This window comes from Vombatus ursinus, unplaced genomic scaffold (genome assembly GCF_900497805.2).
Source record: "Vombatus ursinus unplaced genomic scaffold, bare-nosed wombat genome assembly UNPS02014878.1, whole genome shotgun sequence".
Classification (NCBI taxonomy): domain Eukaryota; kingdom Metazoa; phylum Chordata; class Mammalia; order Diprotodontia; family Vombatidae; genus Vombatus; species Vombatus ursinus.
In genome coordinates, this window is record NW_020954656.1 from 166,339 (window position 1) to 186,995 (window position 20,657).

Here is a 20,657-nt window from a genome sequence, read left to right on the forward strand (position 1 = left end):
TAGCCAAAAAGCTTATTTGGGTTATGTATGGCTTGCTGACAATTTGCAAGTATATAGAAATCTTTAATAATTGGCTTTTTACATTAGGATAAATTTAAGTTTGAGATGTAAATCCTGGAAAAGTTTTTCCTAAGCTGTGATTAGTAAAACTTGCTGTTTGAGGTAAAAGCTTACAGGATTTTATTTTGAGCTGATGGATCATAATCCATCCATAATCAATAATCCACCATCTGAGAGAAATGCCACAAGCTACTCAGAGAAGGTGATACTGATGGGAAGTCAGCATTGGGAAAAGCCGAGAGGACAATTTTAGTTTCAGTCTAAGATGGGATCCTCCTGGCTCAGTTTCTCCATTATGTTCCTTTGAAAGGGAATGTTACCCACCTGGCTATTTCTGAGTCTGGCTATGAGGTGGATTTGATACTACATGGTTGGAAAACTCAATTATCTGAATCCAAACAGAGCTAAGGATGTTTTATCCTCTCAAAGTTGGGCCCTAAATCTAGTCCCTGTAGTTTTTTCCATCAGATTTATGTCTTCCAGACTATGGGCCATTCACTTACAGTTGGTAGCAAACAGCGAGTACCAGACAATGTCCCCACGTGGTTCCCTGGATGCAGCCTGTGCTCGGTTCCAGCCAACCTCCTCTTTGGGACCCCCTCGAGGCAGGGACAGCTCTACACCCCTTGCCAGCAGGAAGCAGTTTCAGAAGCCAAGACCTTCACCCCTTATTTGGGTGAAGAATTTGGGTTCCATTTGTTTGAGGGGGGAATGATGGGGTTGGGATCTGGGCCCCAGAAAGGAAAACCCTGGACTTTCCCACAAGGCCAAATCTCTGGCCCTGAGGCTATAATCCCATCAACTGGCCTTTCATTATAGCTACACCCAATCTCCCCTCCACTGTCTTGCCTCCCTATGGCCCTAGGCCTCTTCCCAACCTTGGTAATTCTATATTACCTCATGGACTACTTGGTCACTCCTAGATCCCTCCCACAGGCTTTCTGTATATAAGGTCCATCTTGTCTCCCTTAAGATGCTGAGATTCTTAAAATCTAGCCACTGCTTTCTCATGTTCAGACTCCTTAAGAGTCTGCCCAATATGATGGATGTTCTAATAAACCTTGTGTTTGGCTGAAAAAAAAAAAGCCAATATGAAAATAATCCAGTCCCTGTTCTCAAAGTGCTTACATGCTGCTGGGAAGAAACAATATTTACACTGATAAGTAAATTCAAAGTGAAGGTGGAGGGATGAGTACTAATGACTCATTTGTAGGATTTGGCTGGATCTTGAAGAGAGATAAGGATTCTGAGAGGCAAAGAGGAAGAAGAAATCAAGCCCTGGGGACAGCCTGTTTAAAGTCATGGTGGTGGAAAATGGATTGTTGTACATGGAGAATGTCAAGTAGGTCAGTTTGGTTATATGTAGGGCACATGAGGTGGAGTGATGGGAAATAAATCTGGAAAGATAAGTTGGAGCCAGGGCTTCAAATATCAAAGAGAATTTATATTTTATGCTACAGGCGATGAGGAACCCCTAAGCTTCTTCAGCAGGTGAATGACCTGGGCATCTCTGTGAAGGATGGATGGTTGAGGGGAGAGGACTCAGGGAGACCACTTAGGAGACTATCACAGGACCCCAGGAGAGCGCATTTGGTGAGAGATAAAAGAAGGAGATAAATAGGAGAGATGTTGTAGAGGGAAATTGACAAGATTTGGCAAATGACTGGATATGGCAGTAGAAAAAAATACCAGGGTGTGGGTTGTGCTTGAGAAACTGAGGTCCAAGTAGTGTAAAATTTGTCCAAGGCTACATAGGTAATAGGTAGTAGAGTCAAAATTTTAATATAGGTTTCCAAGATGCAATTCAAATACTCTTTTCCATTAAATCAGATTACTTAGGAGCTATTCAAAAAATAAAATTCTTAACTTTTAAGATTTAAAACAAATCTTCAAGAAAGAATCAAGTAGACTTTTAAAATAATTGTCAGGGTCTCCTAATAAGGTCAGATCCTAAGTAATGGTTACTCTTCTGCTGCATAAGTTAATCAATACCAACAAGGACAAATATCAGAATACAAACGGTAAAAACAGGGAAAGGCACTGAAAGCACCTTATGAAAGTGAGGATGAATAAATGAAATGTAATATTCTGTCTCTAGGTTCAGTTTCATTTTTTCTTTTCATGAGGTACTAGTTATAGGTATGTGTAAAGTTTCAATCATTTTACAACAAATATGATTAGCAGAGGTGGATCCCAACGAAAATATCTCTATATTTAAAGCACTGATTTATTCCAAGTAATATTTGATACAATATGAGAATTTCATAAATGTCTCTTGAATTTTCTTACAAATAGGCTTGGAACAGGATCTAGACCCTGAGTATATAGCTTATTACAATGTGGCTTTAGTAAATGTGAGGCACTCATAACATATTTTAAGGGGGCTCTAAATAATTTCTAGATAGTACTATCAACATGAATGAACTATACAACACTACATGCTAATCTTCATGAGTATTACATACTGATATCAATGTCCCTTGCCCTTCTGGTAGAACTGAGGAACAATGAACAGCGGGGGTTGTCACTTTCACAAAATCTACAGATGTCACAAATTCTCTTTAAGGCAAACTGACCTGATTCTTAGAACAAACATGAACCAAAATATATTCCAAAAAAGGTGAAAATTTCAATAATTAGAACAAAATAAGTCCTCTGGCATAAATGTATTCCATTGACTCTAGCAGTTCATTCTTTTTAGGAGGTAAGAAAATAGTTTATTTTAAATTAATCAATCACTGATTTTAACATGTGCTGAATTTTCATGAATAATGATGCACTTTTTGTGAAGTACAATTACATTATTCAGCTAATATTTCCTTTCTCTACATACTGACAAATCACTCTTCTTGATGCTTACTACCTGTATGACCTTGCACAAACCACTTAGCCTCCCTGGTCCTCATCTTCCTCGTGCGTTAAAAAAAAAAGTGGGGTGAAGGGGAGGTAATAGGGGAAAGGAGGACTGGGCTAAAGGATTTCTTTGATCCCTTCCAGCTTACAGAGGGGAAAAGAATTCTGACATGAGGGTAAGTTTGTGTTTTATGTATACAGGAAAAGTCTTCCTTCTCAAGTTTGAAAGTGTGAAGTGATCAATGGATATTTATAACATCTAAACTCTGGCAGAATCACATTATTATTCAATCGATAAATGTTTATTAAGCGTCTACAGTGTGCCAGGCACTGAGCTAAATGCTGGGAATATAAAAATAGGCAAAAGACACAGAGCTTGCCCTCCAGGGGCAGGGGTTCACAATAGTTTCTTTAATGTCCAATAATACAAAAAGGATAATAATGGTCACAATTTAAATTAATATTTAGGATCTGTAAAACCTACCAATAAAGAGTTAAAGAAAACTTACTCTCATTTAAAGTATAAAAATATACCATCGTTTCCAGCTGTGGAACAACTGAGAATTCTAGGATCACAGATTTAGAGCTGGAAGGATCCCAGGATCATCTGGTCCAAACCCTTCATTTAACAGATGTGGAAACTGAGGTCAGGAGAGGTGAAGTGATTTGCCCAAGGTCCTCCTTTTCTAGCCACAAGGAGTTACCAAAAGGAGGAGAGTGCCCAAATGTACTACAATTTTTTAAGAGTCAAAGGAATGTAAGTTAATAACAATCTCTAAATCATTTTGAGACTTACTTTTGACTTTTTTTTTAAATTACAAAAATTCCTCTTCTTCACAAAGTCACTAAATGCTTTGTAGTAAAGGTCCTAAACAAAAACAAATCAGCATCACAGACTTCAGTTCTATCCTTGCAACAGAATGCTTCAGTCCACCAGGCTGTCAATAACCCCATCTTCAGAAGTTGCATTAACTTCTGTCCTCAAGACAAGGGCTTGCTCGTCTTGAAGCCCCTCTTTTTTTCTTCTCTTATTCTATAAAAATGGCAATAAAACTTTGTACAATTTGAGAATGAGGTTATCATTTTACTCTGTTAAACTTTTGCATTCCTTTGGCTAGGTTTTAAAGGTGAAAGGCAATGGCAGACTGCTGAGAAGCATCAGGGAGGTAAATCAAGTGTCTATAAGAAAAAATAAATAAATAAAACCTGATCCTTTATGCACACAGACAGATAAAACTAGATGAAACTGAAGAATACAATTAGGTTGAGGCTTACTAGTGAATTCACTGTTTGAATTCAGTTTCTTCTTCCAACCTGAAGATACCAAAGTACTTTTGAACTCTAAAGGTAGCTGCCACTCCAAAAGCTAAGGATAACATAATTTCAGTAGGAAGAAAAAAAAATTTGAATCATAATGTCAGTATCTGATCTCTGTAAGTCTGATGAAATTTTAGCTAATGCAAACTAAAGGGATGTAGGGATAGTGATCCAGTATTGTGAACAGCAAAGGAAGACATTTTTTAGATGATTTAGTTTCATTAATTCAAAATCTGAATTGAGGAAGCTATGTTCATAAGTGAAAAGACACAAATGTAAAAATTCTCCAATATATGATAAGGATAATGTTAAGGCACATTTGCATAATGACTTTCTTTATACCATTTCAAAGTTTCTATAGATACTCATTCTTCTTGCGGAGGAAGGTATGCAGAACAAATCCCAAGCACTGAAATAGTTACTGAAATTGCATGTATTCTACACGAGCAGAATCATATTAAAGTATGAGCTATTTTTTTCATGGAACAAAATGTTCCATTATACCTACCAGTTAACTAATTTAGTGTAATGGCTTCCTGATTAATGAGAAGTTCACATCTTTTAATTCACTCTAGAATAAGGGTAGAAAATAGGAAGCGTAAGGGAGGATACAAATTAGCCCAAGAATTCAACTGTTTCTAATTAAATGCAAATGATTAAACCACATAAAACCAGGAACAAAAGAAGTAACGTCTATGAAGGTATAAGTTGATAAACATTGCATATATTCTTACCGTACAGGAGGCTTTATGCTATGACAATGAGGTGGTTGTGAGCTCAGGGATACAGGATGGGATGAAGGAATCTTGTAGTCATCATCCTCTTCCTCTACGTTTTCTTTTATTTTTTCTGCCAGACTATTTGTTAAAGGAATAGGACACCTATTAAAAACAAAAATTCTGGTCTAGAATTTGTTTGATTTTTCAGCAAGTTTGATGTGATATATGCAAATCACATAGACTACCCTGTCAGTCATTCATCTTTCAACTACAGGATAACATCAAAGGAGCTGCTTCTTAAAATTAATATAAATGAATCAGATTTTTCATTCTTTTGGCCAAGATTCAATAGAGGGGAGAAAAGCATCTTTATGTTTATAATTTTAAATGAAAGAATTAGAAGAACTAGGTGCTGTCAAATCAAACAAAAAAAAATCTTGCTGTTATCAGAAAAGATGCATAAATTTTCCAAGGCAACTTCAAAAAAATATTCAGTAACAAGGTAATCTTTTAACTTTAAATGGGTAAATAAAATAACAAAAAAAACAGGCAAATTTTCAACTTGATTTTTAAAAGAAGTTTCCATAAAAGAGGCAATGTCTCAGGATAATTGGTACTTTCCCTAGTTAGAGAATGGTCAGTTTGGTTTAAGGATATCTTACTTTCTTCTCTATAAATTTATAATTATGAAGTAATTTTTTTAGATAAGTATAAAACGTGAACTAAAACTATTTAGAAGAGCAGAGAAAAGGAGAACTTTACTCGAGGTCCTCATTTCCACTAATTGATAAAGTATAATAGGTAATTGTTTAAATATTCAATTTATTTGGCTAAAATAAATAAACAGAAGTTAATAAAATAACTGAAACATAACCAGAACATAAGATGATCAAGTAAAACATAAGAAAAGAAGTTTAAAATGAAGGATATATGTTTGTACTTTTATATTCTAGAAAGTCTGCAATTTTCAACCACCTTCTGTAGAGGGAGCAAGAGGTCTTCTCTAAATATAGCAGTTTACAGACTAAAATAACTTCCCCTCCCCTTTGAAATCATGCTAATAAGTAATAAAAAGTTAAACAAAATTATTGGGTTATAGAATGGAGACAGATTCTGTACTTAACAGTATTTTGAGCTAGAACTGGCCTCAGATGTGATCTAATCCAACATCCTTCATCTTACAGATATCTTTTTTAAGAAGAGATTTGAAAAAATTTGGAAGACTAGATCCATATGCTTTAATTCATAAAGTCAGAGTCCACATAACTAAAGGAAATAGTTCTGATAAGATCTGTAAAGGCATATTCTTAGTATACCCTGAAGATTTTTAATAACAGTTTTAAAAAAAACTGGCTGTAAACTCTTTATTCCTTATATAATGCTCATAATCAACTTAGAGAATGTCTACACTGATACTCAATGAAGGTAAATCCAAGTTTGCCACCAAAAACATGGTTGGAGGATTTAGTGAACTTCATAATGACATACGGGCACCTATTAAAAGTTTGGTTTCTTAGTAAGGGCAGGTGAGCAAATGCTCAGCTGAGGAAAAACAGCTGCAAGGGGAGAAGGGAGGAATGAGAGGAGGACACATAGAAATGCCCTTTCTTAAAGGAATGTTTCCATATAGACACTTTTACCTAGCTGACCCATTAACTTAGCATGTGGCTCTGCTTTCTTTGAGGCTGGGAAGCACTCTGCCCTTTATAACTTTAGTGGAGAATATAGTCTTACCCTAATTCATCTTCTAATCATATTGAATCACTATATAAATACTTCATAGTTTATAAAAAGAAAACTACTTTTCAACCAAATACACACTGTACTAGCATGTTAAAACTCAGAAAAGTACTAAGGTAGGCATATTATATAAAGACAGTATTCAAAGATGTCAGTTTATTTCCCTAAGGGCAATTTTATTCTTTGGAGTACATTTCTGACATCATATACTGCTCTTCAGTAAGAATTCTCTTTTGATGAGGAAGAATATCAGTTCAGATATCTAAGGTCTGAAACCAGATGAATGTGTGAATTGCATTACAAATCAACAGATAAAGTATCTCTGAAGGAAATGACCAGTGACCCCTAGTCATCAAATTCAAAACCTTTTTCTCAATTATCACTCAACTTGACCTCTTTGCTCTATTTTGTTACTGACCTAGACCCCCCTTTTATGTTCTTTACTCCCTTGGATTCCAGAAGACTGTGTTCTCTGGGTTCTCCTTTCACCTCTTTGCCTTTTATGTCTCTGTCTTCTTTCCCTCTTGATTCCCCCCTTTTTCTAGGTTCTGTTCTTGGTTGGCTAGTCATTTTTCTCTTTATATTCTCTATCTTAGCAATGTCATTTACTCCCACAACTTAACCCATCCTCTCATCTATGAAGAGGATTACTAAATCAATTCATATATCCAATCATCATCTTTCTCTTGAGTTTCAGATCACATTTATGACTCTTTTTAGGATATTTCCACTTGGATATCTTTCCTGGTTTGCCTCCAACTCAACATGTTCAAAACAAATCATTTTCCCTACAGATTTTGCTTTCTCTCTTGACTTTCCTATTTCTTGTCATCGGCATTAACAATCTTGTCAGGTTCCCTCTTGTTGTTACACATCCAGTCCTCAAGTCCAATTCTTTCTGTCTGTGATGTTTCTTGCATCTTCCACTTGCTCTAGACATACTGCTACAGCCCTTGTACAGTATTTCAAATCTACTGCAATAGGTTTCCCCAGCTCCAATGTCTCTTTCCCTAACCTCAAGCAACCCTACACACAGATTAATCCTACTGCCCTATTGTTTTTACCCATCATTTACAAGCCAAGTTGAATACTACTACAATCAAGAAGCTTTGCCTGAACTGGTAAAGGCTCAGGTTTCACAAAGCCAGGTAGTTACAGCTATTTCTCCCTACACAGTTATTGTATATTGTTTTTCCCCCTTCACAAATGTCAGGTCTCTCTAATAGTCCAGACCTCAAAATATAGTAGGTCCACTGTAAATGACTGCCACATTAATCTTTTTGAGCCTAGCTCTGGTCATGTCATGCATACCCTTACCCAAAAATCCTTCAATGGCTTTCCATTACTTAACAAATTAAGTCCACATTCTTTGGGATTGGCATTTTTCATCTGATTTCAATGTACTTTGCAATCTAGTATTTCTTTACAACCCCTTCATACATTTTATCCTCCAGTCAATTTAGACTGGCTCTCTTTCCTTAAACATGCTCTATGATTTCCTGTTCGCTTTCTTCCTTCCACTGATCCTTCTTCAATTCCATCTACCCATATCACACCTATCCTTTCAAGGCCCAGATAAAAATGCCATCTCTTTCGACAATATACCTGATACCTCCAATTAGGAATAATCAAAACTTAAAAAATAAAATAACATCATTTTGTAGTTTTCTTATCACACACACACACACACACAGAATCTAAGGGCTATGAGAGCAGGTAATGTTTCTTCTTATTTATTGGAGAATTGGGTTCATATACAGGCTTTTTTTTAAACACCTTGTAGTTATGTGACCATGAACAACTCACTTAAGCTTCTTAAGCCCCAACTTTCTCATCTGTAAAACTGGGATATTAATATTTGCAAGGCTGTTATTAGAAAAGCACTTCATAAACCTCAAATCACACCACATAAATGTGAATTGCTACTACCCCCATAGTACCTAACATACTATTCAAATACCTACTAAAAACAAGTAAACACATGAATAAATGGTGAATAATTCTAAATTTAATTATTTCTTTTATCACAAGTTATATTTAAAACCTGAATTGTATGTCAGGAATGAAGTGATTTGAGAGAGAAAGGTGTTGCTGTGTGAAATTTTCAAAAAAAAAAATTAAGTCATTTATAACAACTTAGAGCTGCTTTGATAGTGAATGTAAAAGTGTTGTGATTTGGTTATTTGATCAATGTAGGTATTTGATGAATGTTTGGTAAATGAATGAAAGGATGAAAAGCAAAGTTCACCTTTCACTTTACAGGACTATAAGATTCTAAAATACATCATTTCAAAGTAATTCTAGGGAACTAGATTCATAAGTTAAAGATGACAGTTCTTCAAATGTCATTTGTAAAATATGACAGAAAAAGTTGAGACTCTCAGTCATAGATACTTAATGAGGATTATGCTAACCAGATTTATTTTTTCTTATAGTAAAATATTTCAAACGTGAACTTCTCAAAGGGAAATATTATAGATATATGTAAGATATTACTTAGAAGATTAAATCATTTTAAAATGGCATAGTGTGTTCAATAATGTCAATGTAGGAGTTCTGACTTAATAGACTATATTAATAAAGAATATTTCTCATTCAACATACAAATAATTCGTAAAAATAAATCTCATGGGGTCAGGAGGAAGTTAGCTGATGCAATAAAATGAATAAACCAGGATTGACACCAATTTTTCAAGAGGTATAAATCATAACACTTTTCCATTCACTATCAAAGCAGCTCTAAGTTGTTATAAATGACTTCATTTTTTTTTTTGAAAATTTCACACAGCAACACCTTTCTCTCTCGCTCAAATCACTTCATTCCTGACATACAATTCAGGTTTTAAATATAACTTGTGGTAAAAGAAAAAATTAAATTTAGAATTATTCACCATTTATTCATGTGTTTACTTGTTTTCAGTTGTGGATAAATGTTAATTTTTTCCATAGGCAAATTTTCAACCACTAATTTTGTTTCTGGAAAAACTGCTGGGTCAGTAGGTTAGCAAAGTAGAATTAATGAGATTTGGCTGGTTCCCAGTTAAAGCTGGCCAAGAACCCATCCTGCAATTTTAAGCCAGCATTTCATATTCTTTTCATACTCTTCAAGCATTTAGTAAGTGTTCAAAGGATACAAGCATTGTGAAAAACATCATAGAGATTTTGTATTGAGATACAAAATTAAGAAGTGCCCTTCCAACTATGTTGTGACTGGATATGAACCACAAATGAGAAAGAATAAATTTGTACCATTTTAACCTGAACACATGCATAAAGAACAGGTAGACTTCAGGGGAAAAAATAGGTTTTTTTTTCCTTTTGGTGTTATGACTTCATTCAACAAATTCTTACATTCAATAGGTTCAATCATAAAATCTTCCTGATGTTGGGCTACATAAACTGTGGTTGGTGTCTTCTTCAGGTAACACTTGATTTAACCTCCATAATATCCTTGAAATGCCATTTCTGTTGCAGCTTGTCAATTGGTGTTTTTTCCACTCATTCAAGCAACAACTAAATAAAACTATGCTTTTTCACAAATTATTCCAGATTAGGAAAAAGAAGTGATCTTTCACTCAGGTGATCTCTGTCTAAATGTGAGATTTCCATGAGCATACACACCAGTAATTTACTTAAATCTTTATATAATGGAAATATCTAACAACGTATTAGAGAAAGTTATTCTATATTCGTTCTCTCATTGTATGTATGTTTCATATTAAAGTAGGCTGTATCTCTGTTACATACCACGTAAGATCCTTATTTTCCTAATTACAAGAGCCCCTTACATCACTAGTCTCAAAGGATGAAGTACTTAATGAATTTTTCACAACCCATAAAAGTAGAAAATAATTCACATTTATTAGTGATTTATGGCTTAGAAAACACTTCCCTCACAAACACTCTGTGTAGTAGTAGGGCAAGTATTATCGCTATTTTAAAGAAGAGAAAACAGAGCTGAAATGACTAGTAATTTTAAGAGCTTAGATTCAATCCTGGGGGACTCTGATTACAATTTTCCTTCTCTTTCTACTATGCCATGTTAAAAGAGGGTTGAAGAAAAAAAGGGGGGGGAGAGGCAGTTGAAGGTAGGGGAGCTGACCATCACTTACAGGCTATATTATCAAAACAAATTTTACTTATCATTTATAAATAAGATTCTTCTCAGATGTTCATTTCAGAAGGTAATTTTTATTAATGGAATTGAATCTTCAGGACCAGCTATCCTCATACTTTAGATTTTTTTTTTATTATTACACAGGATACCAATTTCAAAAGAGAAATTGAAGAATTCAGAACCATAAAATCTTCAAGTTTGAAGGATCAAAACTCCTTACTTTATGGGTGAATAAATCGAAGTCTAGAGTGAGTAAGTAATTAGCCTAATAACATAATTGCCAGTTAGATAAGAATAAGGGTTCAAAATTCAGGTGCTCTAAGGACCAGTTTGGCACATTTTCTACCACAAGAATCTTCATTCCAGAAAGTAGATAAAGTGAACTAGACTTGTGTATGAGAGGATATTTGGGTTGTATCACATTTCTATCTTCTTTCAAAAATATCAAGCTGAGATTAAAAGGAAGGGTGGAGAGAGGGAGAAAGTTCTATGGTTCTAAGAAAGGCAGGTACATGTTACTGATACATGGTTTAAAAGAAAAAAAAAACTATTGGGGTAAAAAAAAATCTCTCTACTATATATTGATGTTGCCAAAGATAGGCCTCAGAGAATAATATCACACTTTCTAACACTTAAAAGAGATCTGGCCTGGAATGATAGATATCAGAGACCAGGAAATTTATCCTCCTCCTATGGAAGATGAAATTTCCACTAACTGTTGAGCAAACTTTCTGGAACAGCTCACCACAAAACACTGTTGAATTTACCTATCTGGTGCTTGAATAGTAAAGCAATTATACCAGTGTTCAGTTCACCAATTTCACAGTAAATGTGTAATTCCACAGGGATGTGGGAATAGAAATACGAACACTTTCACTTTTAACAAAATGTAGATGCTACACTTACAGATCTCATTCACAGCCTCTTCCCTAGCCCTACAGGTTTCCCTATGACAGGAAAATGAACAATTCATGAGGACAGGAAGATAAATATTCAGTTCTCCACACACAGGAAGAAAGGAATATTAAAGCATATGAGAATTGGACTGTAAATTAATATGGCAAAATGGCTGTGATTTGATTTGTGGAAAATAATTTAAAGTGATAATTCCATTCCATTAACAAATATAATACAATTTTCTTCCTTTTTTTTTTACTTTGCTATTTATCTAATTTGTTTTAGAGAAAGAAAGTATATGGGATGTATATTAGTAAAAGTATTTCTCAGGTTCTTCCTAGGTTCTTTGATGTATTTAGGAAGGAATAAAATAACTTGGGTAATGGAAGAGATGAGGTACTTAATCATGTCTGCAGATGAAACAAAGCTAGGAGGAATAGCCAACACACTGTATGACAGAATCAGGGTTCAAAAATATCACAGCAGACAAGAAAAATGAGCCTAACAAAATCCTTAAACTAAGTTAACAGAAACAATGTCCACAGTAAAATGGATGGCCGTCTCACTATATTTGGCTTTGACTGACCACATGTGAAGTACTGGGAAAAACTATAGTACATCTAGTGGAAAGTAATGATTATGATAAAAAGACTGGAAATCAGAACACAAGGACTAGCTAAAGGAACTGAAGATAATTAGCTTAAAGAAGAGAAGATGTACAAGGATGCTTCTTCCAGTATTTGAAGGGCTGTAATGTACAAGAAGCCTGAGAATGTGTTTCACGTGGTCCTAGAAAGCAAAACTGGAAACAAAGGTTAGAACAGTTATCAATCTAATATAATGAAAATTTTATTGACAATTAGAAGCACCCAAAATGGAACAGATGCCCTCTGAAAGTAGTGAACTGATAATTGCTAGTGGTTATGTCAGACATGTTGTCAAGGGGTACAGCTTGGACTAGATGGCTTCTGAGGGTCCTTTTCACTCAAGTTTCATAATCTTTGACTACAGCAATCTGAATAAAAAGAGTCCCCTGGTAGTCTGTTGGTTACCAAAGCACTGAAGAGATTTTTGTGGCAAAACAGAAAAATAAAGAGCAATAAGAGATCTTGCTGGTGTCTATCAAGTTTACTGGGCTCAGTACTTCATATTGGGTCTAAGTGCAACTCTGGCTATACTTAGCACCTAACATTAAAGAATTAATGTCCTGTGATTCCAAATCATCTTCCAGATATCCTGCTTCCCTACAAGGCAGGCAACTTATAATTCTATAGAACAACAAAAGAATTAGCAATTAAATAAAATGTTACTTGAACAGAAAATGGCATGCATATATTTGTGGTATACCACTGACATACATTAATGCTACTTATGTGGTCAGTGAAAATATTTTGCATACCTGAGTTGTGTACATTAGCAAAATAACCAAAACACTAGATAAATCTATGTTAAAATAATCAATCCTTCTTTGGCCAGAAAATAGACTCAAATAGCTTTTTTGTACCTAATTTCATTAATTTAAGAACAGGAGTGATGGGTGAACAGTCTGTGTTTCCTTTGGGTCAAAAGCAAATGCACACAAGTTATGGCATTGCACAATCAATGGAAGAAAGAATTTCAGGAAAAAATGAGCACTTTGGATGAGCTGAAGCAATGATCTGCTGGCACTATTTATCACATATATTCCTGCTTATGTGAAACTAAAAACTTTCCACTAAGGAGTTTTCCATTTAAAAAAAAAACTGCATATCACTTAAACAAAGGAGGATCATAGAGGTCGGGAAGAAAGCAAGGGGAAAAATGTTGGGGTAACTAGCTCATATACAAGAATTAATAAAAAATGAATTACTAGATGGAAGGGGAAACTTCTCCAAGGGGGGAAAGGGTGTGTTACACACACACACACACACACAATATATTTTTATATATGTATGTATATATGCATATAAGAATACACATACATATTTCACTTTGTGTAACATCATGCAATTTAAAACCTATTTCTTAATTATTTGTTACTTAGGCATGACTTCAGTAATAATGCCCTTGATTTGAACTCAGGCCTAGCACTCTATCCAATTATTTTTCCCCACATGTTCTTATATTCATCTTAAAGAAACTTATTTCTTATAATTTGACCTAAACAGTCATAGTACAAAATGAGACAATTAAATCTACTCTATATTGAAGATGACAATGAAACAACTTATTTAAAAAAAAAAACACACACATCAGGTAACTGTACAAGACACTGATTTCCAAAAGCATCTACAAAATTTTATATATGTGCATATATATGCATATATGCGTGTGAAACAAACAGTAAAACAAACAGTATGAGTTGTTTCCCCTTTCTGTTGCTATTTTATTTCCTGGTTGATTCTACTGGTCTATAGCCGTGACTTAAAAACTTTTTCGATCACAATTTTTTGAGCACACACCCCCAATATGTGTATATTTACTTATTTATACACATACTACTGTACTGCTAATTACTTAATTGTAAAACTTTTTAAAAAACTGATGCTGGAAATGGATGAGATGAAGATAAAATAATATTTGAATCAAGAACTAATAAGGAGCCATTGGAGCCTACTAAGGAGGAAGAAGAACATGAAATAGTCAGGCTTGCACTTCAGGAATATCACTTTGGCAAGGGTGAAATCCTACAGTTAGGGCATGTTGTCACTTCTCAGATGATAAGGGCCTGAGCTAGGGCAGTGGCTGTGTGAAAAGGAAGATGGGAGAAACATAGGAGAGATGTGAAGGTAGAACTGACAAGCTTTATCAACGGAAAGTAAGTGCATTTGGAGTGAGAGAAAATAACTAGTCAAAAATGACAATGAAGCGGTGAAAACCTATGACTAGAAGCATGTGAGTGCCTTTGACAGTAACAGGGAAGTTTGGCAGATGAACTGGGGGTTTGGGGAAAAAGATATTTTAATGTTACATGCAGTACAGGTCCCTACCCATCCATGCCTGCTCATCCTGTGTGACATTCACTGTCCCCCCACAAATGAGAAGGGGTAGGGGTGTGGCTCTTACTCCTTGTTCATGGCTCTCAAACTCAAGAACCAAACCTCTACGAAGAACCTGCCACCCCAGCTATGAGGTGAATGAAGGGACAAGAGATGGGAGCCAAATTTTTCCAAAGGCACCTACACACCTCATTAGCAGGTAGTGTATATTATGATAAGTGCCCTGAAGGGTCAGAATAAAAAGCAAAAACAGCCATTTCAGGGTTGGCTATGGAAGACTACAAGAAAAGACTTTATGTATTAGACTGCCTTGGAGCTGACCTTTAAAAGAAGCCAGGGACTCTAACAGGCCTAAGTGAAAGTAAAATGCATTATTGGTATGGAAAAATAAAAGCACTGAGATGGAATCTCATGTACAGGGAACAGCAATTAGGTCCATTAGGCTAGAATGAGGAATTCATGCATGAAAGGAACAGTGTTCAATAATCCCATTCCTAGAAGTAGGTTGGAGCCAGGTTGTTATCGGGTTCAAATGCCAAACAGAGAGTTTGTATTTGATTGTAGAGATAACAGGGAGTCACTGAAGCTTCTTGAACAAGAGTAACCTGTGTTTTACAAATAATAATTTAACAGTTTTGTGGAGGACAGACTGGAGAAAGGAAAGATTAGAGACAGGGAGATCAACTAGGAAGCTTCTGAAATCATCTAGGCAAAAGGCAATGTGGGCCTAAATGAGGGTGGTGGCCATGTGAGGAGATGAGATGTCATAGAGGCAGAATTGATATGACTTGGCAACTGATTGGTTTTAGGATAATACAATGGTTTTGAATCTGTATTATCAGAAAAATGGCAGTATCCTAGATAGAAATATGTCTGGAAAAGAGGTGAGTGGGGTAAGTGGGGAAGTAGGCAGTTATACTGGCAATTGATATGAAACAAGAGCTCAAGAGAGAAAATAGGCTATAAAGAATACAAAGGACTTGAAGGGGAGGTTGGGATATGGAGTAGGGGGTACAAAGAGAAGAATCTATTTGGGAGTCAGCCAGCAAATATAAAATTATGCATTTAAAACCTATTCATTAGTTATGTGTTACTTGGGCATGACTTTAGTAATAATGCCCTTGATTTGAACTCAGGCCCAACACTTTATCCATTGCATCAGCTATATACCACTGATATACATACATACATACATACATACATATATATATAAAATGTGTGTGTATATATGTGTGTGAGAGAGACAGAGAGACACAGAAAGAGGAAAAAGAGAGAGAGAGAAAGGGAGGTGCTTAGCTTTTTATTCAATATTAAATGCTCATACTTAAGTATGACTAATAATTTCAACAGGCTAAAAAAAAGGAGCCAATAAAGCTAATCAGAACCACAAAAAAATGACGACCATATAATATCAAAATTATATTAAATTCCAAGATAAATTACATTAAGACAGATAACTTGAAAGGACTTTACAGGTCAGATTGTCCAACCTTTTTTTACATATGAGAAAACTGAATACCAGAAGTTACACAACCTGCAGAGCATTTTATAGTAAGTACCAGCAGAGGTTTGAGTAGAACACAGATCTTGTGATTGCTCTTGTTCTTCCACAAAATGTTGTACTTTTGATAGAAAATCTTGCCTTGAGAGCCCAAAAGCAATGTAGGGGAAAGTTCTCAAGAGCATTTAAGGGGGAAGGAAAAAAGTCTGCCAACTGAAAGGGAAACCACATGGGTCTGTGAGAAGCCTCTGGGGAGTCACAGATTTCTACAGCTGACAGACATCCATGAAACTAGCCTAACATTTTTATAAATTGATAAAGAAGTGATCTGATTTGTCTAAAGTCACATATTTAAGGGGCAGCTAGGTGGCACAGTGGATAGAGCATTGGCCCTGAAGTCAGGAGGACCTGAGTTCAAATCCGATCTCAGACCAAACACCTGACACTTACTAGGCTGTGTGACCCTGTTGCCTAAAAACAAAAAAAAAATAAAAATAAAAATAAAAATTTGCTTAAAGTCACATATTTAGCTACAGAGTTGGGCCAAATGTAGAGAAAAGAGCTCTCAACTTTTCCCAAGGAAGACCTCATCATCAGGGAACTTATCATCACAGTGATTTCATCAGCTTTGTTATTTATACTTCATCAGGATTCTCAGTTGTCTTTCCCCTTCTGACCGGAGCATTGAACAAAAAAAATTCTCTCAAAGTCCCTAGACCTCAGAAGCCCATATAGCACTTTATTTCCAATGGCTATACTGCCTGGTTTTGACTCTACCATTATCAAACACTGCCCGCTTACCTCCCTTCTTTTAAGCTTCCTTTTCTATGTTGTTTTCCATCATTAGACTATAAGATCCTTGTGGGTAGGGATTGTCTTTTTCTTATTTGTAGCCCCAGCTCTTGGGACACTGCCTGTAACATTCTAAGTGCTTAATAAATGTTTACTGTATTTGTATTGTATTGGACTTGGAATCCCAAGCCCCTGGGTTTGAGTTCCAGGTAATAATTTTACCATAATTACTATCTTGCGAAAGTCATTTTTCTTTGTGGAGCTCTTTTTCATAATCTATAAAATGATAGGACATTGATCTCTATTGTCTCTTCTAGCTCTAAATCTAAAATTCTATGATTGGGATCCAGGTGTCCTAACTCCCAATCTAATGATTTTTCTGTTAAGTCACTTTGTCATCTCAATATATAGGTATTTGAGCCATTAAAAGTCAACATTACTGTTTTTAACCAGGCAAAGAGAAATTGTGTGGGTAGGCAGCTAAAACAAGGAAAACTGAACTGCAGTCTCTAATTATGAGATGTACAAGTCAATTTACCAAACCTCCAATTATAACTGGTATTACTATAAAAAAAAGATTATAGCAAATGTTCATTACAGGAAAAAGTAAAATTCAATGTGTTGAAAATACTGTGTTAAAACACTCCTCTATCTAATCAATACAATTTCATTTTGCTTCTGGGGAAAAATAAGAGGTAACGGGAAAATGTATCTACTTGGACAGTTTTAGATTCACTGGAAATTTTATGTGTTAGGAAATTGCCAATGAAATAAATTTCATTAGAACTTTGCTAATTCTTATTTCGCTTATCTACAAACCAGATAATTTTAGTTCAATAAAAATGAAACGACCCACACACCTAGAGGTTTTACTCCACTTCCCAACAGATTCAATAAGCAGAAGTGCTAAAAGTACAGACTCTAATTATGACAATTTCATTAATTTCATTGAATAGTGGTGAAAGCTGTGTTTTAGGAAGATTATTTTTATCCAAAAAAGTTCAAGTTTCATTAAAGTGTGCGTGTATGAAACCAGTGAATTAAGGAATAAAATAATCTTCATAAGATATAGTTTTCATCACCATTCCCTTGCTTTAGAACCTATGCCTCCCATTCTCTGCCAAATGCAATCCACACTGAGTAATTTGTCTTGTATTAAAGAAAGTCAGAGCAATTTTAATCTTTAGCATTTGCCATTTATAACTGGATTGTAAGACTTTTCTGTTACTCCTTGCCCATTTATAATAAAGTTTCTTTGCAGAACTGCAACTTCTAATGGTTTGCATTTTGACAAGTGATTTACAAATCTCAACAGAACTTACTTTAGGTTAGAGAGAAAGGATGTAGTTGGGAGAGGAGGGGAAAGCCGGGGAGGGACATCATATTCTTCACTTCCCAGGTGACCATTAGAAAAGACCTGAAAAATGGAACAATTGGTTACTTTAAATAATCTACTTTGCTTTTGAAAAAAATTTGGACCAAAATTATGCTAATTTTTGATGAAGGTGAAACTCAATATTGTATACTTACACTTTACTTTTTGTGTGGTATTTACAAAATTCCACTGAAATCAAAAGGAGAGTCAAACCCAGTTCAATTACACTTATTTATTTTATGAAAAAATTAAAATTTATTAGCAAGTAAGAGAGTAAATCCCACGGTTGATGAAGGATAAGACATGTTGGCTATACATTTCACATTCTTTTCTTTTTTTATATGAAACTACTAATCTCAATTATGTTCATCTTGCTTTTTTAAAAAATATATAACTTTCAAAACTTGCCTCTTTCTCTATGAACTTCCTTCTGTTCCCTTTCCTGTGCTTAAAAATACTCTTCTTTTTTTTTGGCAGCATTACTGGTAACTCTCCTTTTCCTCTCCAACTCTCTCCCAATTAAATAAAAAAAAAAACCAAACAACAGTAACAACAAAACAAATCTTTGTAACAAATAAGCACAATCAAGCAGAACACATCAACATATTAGCCATATCAAAAAAACGTGTATCTCATTCTATACCTTGAATCCATTACCCCTGTCAGGAGGTAGACAGTGTGTTTCATTATTAATCTTCTGAAACTGCGACTGGTTACTGTATTGATCAGAATTCTTAAGTCTTTCAAAGTTGTTTTTCTTTATATTTTGTTACTGTATAAACTGTTTTCTTGTTTCTGCTCATTTCACACAAGCCATCCCAGGTTTCTTTGAAACCATCTGTCAATTGAACAATCTTGTTCCATTTCAATTGTTTTTAACAAGTAGATGGGCATGACACTTCCTTCAAAATCAGTAGTTTGCCATCCTGATTAATAAACATCACCTCTAAACTAGTATAAAAGGACTTCCTCTGGATTCCTGTTTACATGGTGATAGTCTACTTGATAAAATTCAAATTAAGATAAAAAATTTCCAAGCACAAATTTATATTGAAAATTAGTGTTCTCTTTGTAACGAAAGAAAAAAATGGAACTAGTGTGAATTTTGATTTTTTTCTCATGCTATGTCTACCTAAATATGAACGTATTCACATATATGTACTCATACACATATATACGATCAGTCACTAAGCATTTCTTAAGCACATAATATGTGCGAGGTATTGCGTGAAGTGCTAAGGATAAAAGGAAAAACAACAAGAACAAGAGTCCTGGCTTTCAAGGAGCTTACTACAGTCTGGAGTGGATCACAACACGTGTGCATAGAGTTATACAGAAAATATATACAAACTAAATACAGGAGATTGTATGAGGTGGAGGGGAGGAGAAATGTATTGCAGATATGGGGGATGGTCAATGAAAAGGTCCTCAGATGGGTAATGGAGGACCATGTGTAAGTAACAGCAAGACTAGTTTGGCCAGACCACAAGAGTTCAGGATGAGTAATAATACAGAAGAAGGTTGGACAAATAGGTTGGCCAGTGTGGGAAGGGTTTTGAAAGCCAAACAAAAGAGTTTAATATTCCAAGGTAATTGAAGTTGCTGGAGTTTAGTGAGTAGAGAAGTAATATTGTCATACTTTTGGCTGTTCTATGGAAGATGAATTTCAGTAGGGAGAGATTTGAAGGATGGAAACCAAGTAGGAGACCTCTGCAATAGTTTAGTAGAGATGTAATAAGGGACTCAACTATAGTGCTGTCTGTGTGCATACTGAGGAGGCAGAAGCAAGAGAAGTGGAAGAGGTGGAAACAGCAAGATTTGCTAACTGATGGGACATGTAGAGTGAGGAAAAGGAAAGAATACATAATAACATAGTGTTTGTGAACCTGGAAGATTTCAAGGATGGTGGTTTCCCTGAAAGAAACTAGGAAGTTAAAAAAATGGAGTAGGTTTAGGGGAATAATAATGAGTTAAGCTTTAGACATGCAGAGTTTGAGATATTTATAAGGAAGGACTAAGCCTGGATATATAGATCTCAAATTCATTTGTATACAGATGGTATAGAGGTCACAAAATGAGAACCAAGAGAGAGAAAGTAGTTAGCTCAGAGCAGTATCTTGGGGTACATATATAGTTATAGTCCATGATACTGAAGATGATCCAGAAGCAACAGTCAGACAAAGAAGAAGAGAACCAAGAAAGAGTAGTCATGAAAACCCAGAGGAAATATTATTCAGGAAGAGAAGATAATCAAAGTGCACATGCGCGTACACACCACACACATGCATGCACACAGATAGCATACCAT

The 20,657-nt window shown here is 35.2% G+C and overlaps 1 protein-coding gene across 7 annotated transcripts in view; it reads right to left on the minus strand.

Moving 5' to 3' along the window:
* The window catches only part of LOC114028336 (E3 ubiquitin-protein ligase CBL-B), a 137,471-nt gene that overhangs the window by 35,132 nt on the left and 81,682 nt on the right, over positions 1–20,657 (minus strand). For 6 of the 7 annotated variants that reach the window (XM_027842588.1, XM_027842587.1, XM_027842586.1 and 3 more), the window contains exons 10-11: positions 18,297–18,391; positions 4,965–5,111 (exon numbers count right to left, since the gene is read on the minus strand). In XM_027842588.1, coding sequence (XP_027698389.1) covers positions 4,965–5,111; positions 18,297–18,391 — 242 coding nt within the window. The remainder of the gene's footprint in view (positions 1–4,964; positions 5,112–18,296; positions 18,392–20,657) is intronic. The other variant, XM_027842584.1, reaches the window with a different exon arrangement.